The sequence below is a fragment of the Hermetia illucens genome, chromosome 3 (assembly GCF_905115235.1).
Source record: "Hermetia illucens chromosome 3, iHerIll2.2.curated.20191125, whole genome shotgun sequence".
Taxonomy (NCBI): domain Eukaryota; kingdom Metazoa; phylum Arthropoda; class Insecta; order Diptera; family Stratiomyidae; genus Hermetia; species Hermetia illucens.
Genome location: NC_051851.1, coordinates 36,677,714 through 36,685,766, shown reverse-complemented (window position 1 = coordinate 36,685,766; position 8,053 = coordinate 36,677,714). Strand labels below are relative to the sequence as shown.

Sequence of the window (8,053 nt, the reverse complement as noted above, 5' to 3'; positions counted from 1 at the left end):
CACCGATTTCTTCCTTAAGTCCGTTATGTTTTATTACTTTTCTAATTTTTGCTTTAGGGTGAAAAGTTATCCGGTTGCCTTTGCACCTTTATGGCGAATCAATTGCCATTCCTTCACCTTCCTTCGCTAAATCCAACAGACCTCCTCAAGCTCCAAAAACTTCCTCCTCCACCAAGAAGCTCTTCGAACCGCTCCTACAGCTCTCCAACCAAAAACTCCTCTTTTCTCAAAATTCCTTTTCTCCTCCTAGATTCTCTCGCCCAAGAAACACTCCTGCTGCTTTTTCCTCCTACTTCCACTCAACCTCCAAAACCAAATCCCCCTTTCTTCCAAAATCCATTCCGTTTTCCCCCTCGATTCTTTAGCCAAACCCGTTCCACCCAGCAACATTCTCGCTGTGCTTTGTTCGTGCACCGCTTCTATTCCCGCTACATAGCCTTTCTCACTCGGCAATGTTGCGGCAACATGCGCATGCGCCTGCGGATGCGGCAAATCATTCCCCTCCTGTCAAGATCAATTCGCTTGAATACATTGAATAATGTGCAATCTGCGGCGAACTTTAAGGCAATTGCACACTATTAAATGCATTGTTTAAGCAAATTGATTAAGAAAGAGCCGAATGAAATTCCGCTCCCGTCGCGCAGCCGCGGTCACTACAAGGTGTCCCCGGATACTTAGCGAATTTGGTGGAAAACTACCTCTCAGAGAGGACTCTCTGGTACGGGACGGATGAGGGTCCCAAAGAGTACATTGTCACAGCCGGGGTACCACAGGGATCGGTACTTGGTCCCCTGTTGTGGAATATCATGTATAATGGGGTGCTTGCTCTTCCCGTCCCAGAGGGGACTACGATTGTCGGCTTTGCTGATGACCTAGCTGTGGTTGTTGCAGCAAAACACCCAGAAGATGTGGAGGTTTATGCAACGGAAACAATGAGAGCGGTAAAGTCCTGGCTAGAAAAGGCCGGGCTGACCTTGGCGGACGCGAAAACGGAAGCGGTTTTGATAACGAAACGCAGGAAAAATAATACTGTAAAAGTGGAGGTCGGTGGACATACGGTCGTATCAAAGCCGGCTATCAAATACCTGGGGGTAATAATTGATACCAAATTGAGTTTTAGGGAGCACCTAGAGTATGCATGCCAAAAGGCAGCCAGTGCCACAACGGCACTTGCAAAAATGTTGCCAAATATTGGTGGGCCGAAACATTGCCGGAGGTTGGTGCTAGCCGGAGTGGTGCGCTCCATCCTGCTCTACTCGTCGCCTGTGTGGGCAGAGGCGCTTGCAAACTCTCATAGACGGAAGCAGGTGAACTCGGTTTACCGGCGGATGCCTTTGAGGGTTTGCAGTGCTTTTAGAACCACATCAGATGAGGTGGTGGCAGGCATGATCCCGGTTGACATTCTGGCCAAAGAAATGAGTGTCTTGTACAATGCAAGACATATGGAGGGGCATGCACAGCGTAGAAATGCGGCAAGGTCAGAGTCGCTTGATCTCTGGCAACGCAGATGGGACGAGTCTGCGAAAGGTCGGTGGACGCACAGGCTCATTCCCAACATTAGGGTGTGGCTTGAGCGAAAACATGGGGATACCAACTATCACATTACCCAGTTCCTCACGGGACACGGTGGTTGCTACAGGCAGTATCTGCACCGCTTTGGGTTGGATGATTTTCCGAACTGTCCCAGATGCGATGGCATACCGGAGGATCCAGAGCATGTGATGTTTCACTGCCCACGATTTGCGATGGAGAGAAGGAGCTTAAACCAGGTGCTGGGCAGGAGCGGGACCCCGGAGAGCTTGGTTACTGAGATGCTGGAGTCCGAGGAGAAGTGGCTTGCGGTTAGCTCCGCAATCATCCAAATGCAGGAGGAGTTGCTGAAAGAACAAAGAAGGAGGAAAGCTGCAAATAGGAGAAGGATGAGTGCCTAAGAGCAAACCTACCCCGCGAAGTAATACCTCAATGGTGGTCCCGCGGGGCTGGGGCTGGAGAGACCGGGGGTGGTTTTTAGTGGGTGTGAATCCCACACACGGGCCGCTGTTGTTCCGCCGTTCGGGCGGCGGACGTGTCTTTCTAAGATTTTCCACCTCCGTGTACGCACAAAAAAAAAAAAAAAAAAAAAAAAAAAGAGGTATCACGTTGGTGAGACCGTCTATAAAATATTCTCCGCTATCTTGCTAGGCCGGATAGCCCCATACGCCTACAACATCATTGGTCCATACCAAAGAGGCTTCACTCCAGGCAAATTAGCAACAGATCAGATTTTATCTGTGCGGCAAGCGATGGAAAAACTGTTGGAATATGGACATCAGTTGTACCATCTATTCATCGAATTTAAAGCCGCCTATGATAGCATAGCCAGGGTAAAACTTTACACGGCCATGAGAGAATTCGGTATCCCGACGAAATCGATAAGACTGACTAGGCTGACCCTAACCAATGTGCGAGGCTAGAGAAAAGCAGCAGGATCACTCTCAAGACCATTCAACATCAACAACCGTCTACGAAAAGGGGACGCCCTATCATGCGTCCTCTTTAACCTGACCCTGGAGAAAGTGATCTGTGATACCAAGGTAAATGCGAGGGATGTGATCCTCTTTAAGTCCATCCAACTACTGACCTATGCTGACGATATTGACATCATGGAAAGAACGACATGAGACCTACAAACTGCCTTCATCCAGATCGAGCAGGCGGCGCGAAATCTGGATGCAAAACAAAATATCTGGTGTTAACCTCAGCACCAAAAACCAACCAAACAACAACGTCAAACCGTACTGGTCAAACGAGAAGAATAAAGATAGGAGACTACAACATTGAGACCATTGATAATTTCTCCTATCTAGGATCGAAAATCATAAACGATAACAATAGAGCCTATTTCAGCTTACAAAAACTGTTTCGCTCGCAACGTCTCACCATAGGGTCAAAGCTCTTATTGTGCAAGACAATCATCTTTCCACTCCTGATGTATTCCTCGAAAACCTGGGTTCTTAGCAAAATTTGGAAATTTTTGGCCCATACATGAGGGTGGGCAAGACCCTGCCTGAGGTGGAACGATGGCGTGATCAGGACGCTAGACAGTTTTTACGGATATCGAATTGGTGGACCTCGGTGCAAAACCAGGATGTCTGGAGTTCCTTATTCAGGCAGACCTAGACCGGGTACCGGTTGTTGCGCCGTTGATGATAGCATCATCCGTTAAATATATCAACTATGATAATAGCATGTTGCTCGCTCTTTCATTGAGTTTAGTTAAAATGCTCTGAATTCACAGAAGGAAATAAGAAGAGCAACAATGAGGATGAACTCCAAAAGTCAAGTTTCTCAGTGTGACGGATGATCGCATAAAGGCGGGGGGGGGGGGGGGGGGGGGGGTTGCTTGTGAGCTCGAACTCCATCCGAGTTCTAATCTAATTTATCCGTCCATTCTCCCCTAAGGTTTTATGACTGGGAACCTCGAGGAGCCGGCCTGACTGCAACGGAAGGGGGGTTGAATGAGGGGATTCTGTGTCGCCCGGACTTGCCTCAGTGGAGCTGAACACTCCTCTCTCGTATAATTTTCACCTGGCTTTGAGCGTATCATACAGAATGTCCAGGACATATCTGCACTGCTCTACCAACTTGGCAAAATCGACATTGAGTACAAGGCCTTGATGACAGCTTGGCTGTCTGTTAGAACGTTGCGTTGGGATCTTCCCAGCCGGAGGCGTTAAGTATTGCCAGTAATGGCAGTACCTTTGCTTGGAATTCACTCCTGTTCCAATTTTGCAGACTATGTTTCATGCTGTTCGTACTGTGTCGTAAACCCGCAATACATTCCTGGTTTTTCACTCTGCCCTGGTTGGTAGCCTCACTTCCAAATTACGTTTGAACTCGGTTTGCGTAGGCGTAGTTCGGGGAAAATGTCCAGGGTTCTCGTAGTTCGATATCTAAAATTGCTTTGACTAACCACCATATTGACTCACACAGTGTGAGAGCGCTGCCCGCCACAGCGTTTTTAATATGCAAGTAACGAGGGAGAAAGTGTAGAAGTACATTAAGGGCATCTACTGGGGGAACTACAGAGCCCCTGCGAAATCTACATAAGCGGTTCTATGGATTCTTTTAAGCATGACTACATTTGATTTTGTACTTATCGCGGATCAGCTACGTTTTGGATAGTTTTTTATCCAAGTCCGCAACCAAGAAGCCCAATTGACACTATGGCACCCATCCTATGGGGCCCTATACAATTTCCGCCGGCTTAAGGAGCAGCATACCTTTTTTATTAACAGGGTATTTGCCTGATTCGTGCTCAAGAGCCAAGTTAAAGAGCATTGGAGTCAGTTCCTCTCTTGCTTAATACTTCGTTTTTTCTTCTCTTGCCTGATCTTCTTTCGCTTTAAAAAAGGATCAGTCAAACTGTATCTTCACATCTAATAGCCCGGCATGGCTTCCCGCACGAACCAGTTTTGATGGAATGCCAAACTGGATTATGACTTCGTCCCAGACATTGTGATCGATACTGTCATACGAAGTCGACGAATCTTTTGTAAGGGTCAACATTGAACTCCCAATACTCCTCGGGAGTTTTTTTTGTGAAAAGGAAGCTACCCTGGTAGTCCCCGATGACTTTTTCTGCTTAGAATTTCAGCCTGTTCTCCAGGGTTTTGGTGAATACTTTGTAGATCAAACAAAGCAGTGGTATCTCTCTGTACATTTGTTATTGGATTTCTAGATGCCGCTATTGTACCGTTCAGATATGGTAAAACTGTCTATGATGACGTTGGTGATTCTCAATTCTCGAATAGACAGTATAATATCTGGTCGACCAGTTCAAGTAGCTTCCGAAAAGATACATTCATTGAGTTGCCCCAAATAACTTTTTACTGAAAAGCTTCATGGTATTTCGCTCAAGGTTTAGCTACCGTGTTGTAGATTTATTCAGGAGTAAAGGAAATCGACACAGAACTATAGGCTATACCGTGGGGTTTTACTAATAGAATATACCATACATAAATAGAAAGGAAATATTTAAAAGGATCCTGTAACTTTCGATATGTGAAGGTTCTAAAATATCTGTGTCTAGAGGTTCTTCCCGTAATTCCCAATTTATAAAATTGCAGTGGTTTTAAACTGGCGCGAAGGTCCTTAAAGAGAAGAAAGCAGACCTAATCAAATGAAAACATAGAAATTCTGACCATTTGAAAAATAACGAAAATGCCAAACATCTTTCTGAACATTTCACTAAAATTTTTTTTGTTTCAAAAATTAGAATTTTCTCTGCTTTTAATCTCTCACTAGAATAAATAATAATAAATATGCTTATACAATGTAATATCACAAAGGAAATTAAAATACTGTTTTGCTTTTCATATGAAGAGATCAGTAACATGTTGAGAATTCGTCAATACAACTCATGACAGAATGGATGAACGAGCTTCGCAATGCGCTCTATTTAAAATATTTCGTGTTGCGTATTATATGTGTATGATATATATTCCCTAATACCAGTATATAGTCAATATAAATCATGTTATGAATGCAGTGTACAATACATCCGTAGCCATAGAAAATGTCCTTTGGGAGTACCATTGTCGATCAGGCTTGCATTTATGGAACCATCAACGAAATAGGTACTTTGTAGCACATGACGCGTTCCTCGGATTCGTTGTAGACTTCCCAGAAAAGTGTCCCACGGAGCTGTGGATGATAAAGTTTGTGATTAGTAAGGATTTCACAGGAAAAAGGCACTCTCTACTTACAGCTGGTAAAGTCATGTTGATATAGAGGTTCGCAGTGAACGCCAAGCCTTCATCGCCGCGGAATGGGCAAGATTTGCCATCGCATGCTTGCGGGGTTACAGATGCCTTTGTATTAACAGCATTTAGCACCCAATAGGCGTCGTGTTTCAAAACATGAACATCCTCACCTGAAAAGAGAAGAATTGGTAATGTACTTGCATTTTAAAGTTAGGTAACGAAGTTTAATTGGATAAGATCGGTGTGTGCCAGATAAAACCGATCTGTCACCTCGCCGTGTTGCCTACCAGACAGCGTTAAAGACAGTACTATTTTCTTGCCTACTAGCGAAAGGTCAGTAACCCTTCTTAATATTACCCTAATTGCAGGAAAACCGAGGACCCGAAATGGATTGGTTCAGAGGAAATGACCACACAAGCAGCTACTGGATTAGCCCGATCCATTGTACGGATCTTGAGCACACAACATTCTTCTTCAACAGATCGTGCAATGACACTGACTAAAAATTGTAGCAATTCAGGAAACCAATTTATTAAGCACTCATTTCTTAACGTGTATGTTCCTACGTAAAGAAAAGGACCAACTAACTGAAGATGGCTTCTACAGTCATCTCGAAACCTACTACGATTTACTACCTCAAACCGACGTTAAAATATTGGTTGGGAATTTGTATGTCCAAATTGGAAATGAGGATCGGCACGAAGAACAACAGAAGGACACAGCCTTCATGAGATCAATAATAACAATGGAAAATGCCTTGTAGACTTTTCCACATATTTCCCACATAGACATACACCCCAAAGAACCAGGGCATCTCCACATGGCCGAACTTACTACCAGATCGACCACGTCCTTATTCAGACGCACATCCAGCATCCTTGATATACGTATCAGGCAATGTACTGGAACCCGAATCACTATAAAGTGAAAGCCATGTATAGCTGTCACATATCGATACTGCACGAAAACTAATCCAATAGACTTCAGAGTAAACCAGTCGCGCAAGCGTATGTTTGTATTCTAGAGGAGAAATGAATACCCGTCGTAACGCTTGGTCGATCGCCAAGGCCATCCTCTTTGTAGACGGAGGCGACTGAAAGGGAAGAGCTATCCCAAAGCATAAAAAAAATAGTGCAAATGACCATGAAGGTCCGCCCGGAAATAAAAAACCTCCTCCGAAGTGTACCGTTACTGTTTGCCATTCGCGGAAATATGGGAGGAGGGAAGGTTTCCTTTCAATACTTCAGTCCCTCACTCACCTCAATGGATTGGAAAACTGATGCTCGACAACGGAAAAGGTGAAGCAAAAGTGGGTATCGTACTCAGGATGTCGACACCTCAATTCCTTTGATAAAATACCAACAGGTGAGTTGGCAGTCCCAGAGAATCCTGATGCTGGAGTCGACCCACCGTATCTACCAAAGATTGATCCAACGACAAAAGGCTTGAAACCCAAAAAACGCTGGGAATCGATGTAATACTCAGAAAGCTATTGAAGGCCAACAGAATTTTCGTAGAAAAAACCATCGGTATACCTATTCAGCAAATATAGACGGAGTATGTGATTCCGACAGAATCGTATAAAGGCATAATCTGTCTTATCCCACTTTGTAACTGATATCAAGACTAAAACCTGTAACCTGCAGCAACCTACGTCTTGCATTTAATACCTTGCTTGGTAATATTCGCTAGGGAAAAATATAGCCAGGATCTGGTCCTCAAACTGAATAGATTCAGCGGAAAGTCAGGAGATAGTTTTTGTAATCAGATGAAATTTAGGAGAGCAAGCGGAGGTTAAAGCCCCATAGCAGAAAATAACAATCGGATACAAGAGCCATTGATAAAGGTGAATCGAAGGCGAACATATTGTAAAAAACTATTGATGCATCCAGGAAATAGCGACGTTGAAATCGTCTGCTGTTTGTAAAAGGGCAGAGGTAAGAAGCCGGAACACCGGAAGCTGGAGGAAGAATAACCAGATCTTCAAAGTATCCTTATAGAAAAGCAAACGGAACTGTTAGAGGAAGCGGGCACTTGTAAAGAGATGACACGACAACGATATCGAGCTCTCTAGAATTTGAGCGGGATATTCAACTTTGCAAACCGGACATACTGGGGTAAAGTGCTGTTAGCAGATGAAATTTTGGAGGGCATCCCCCCCCCCCTTCCTCTATTGTGGAACTGTACTATTTTACTCCGTAAAGCCTGACAGAAGTAAGCGTGAATAAAGTGTTAGCTACCGTAAGGCGCTCTCATCACCTGTAAGCCGATTTCTTTCGAAAGGAGTTAGTTATTATCTGATGGTCGGT

General features: G+C 44.4%; 1 protein-coding gene across 2 annotated transcripts in view; it reads right to left on the bottom strand.

Moving 5' to 3' along the window:
• Window positions 1–5,455: 5,455 nt before the first annotated feature.
• LOC119652984 overlaps window positions 5,456–8,053 on the bottom strand; it is a 49,042-nt gene continuing 46,444 nt past the window's right edge. For both annotated transcript variants that reach the window (XM_038057406.1, XM_038057405.1), the window contains exons 3-4: window positions 5,748–5,914; window positions 5,456–5,685 (exon numbers count right to left, since the gene is read on the bottom strand). In XM_038057406.1, the coding sequence (XP_037913334.1) occupies window positions 5,596–5,685; window positions 5,748–5,914 (257 nt within the window). In that variant the 3' untranslated portion in view covers window positions 5,456–5,595. The remainder of the gene's footprint in view (window positions 5,686–5,747; window positions 5,915–8,053) is intronic.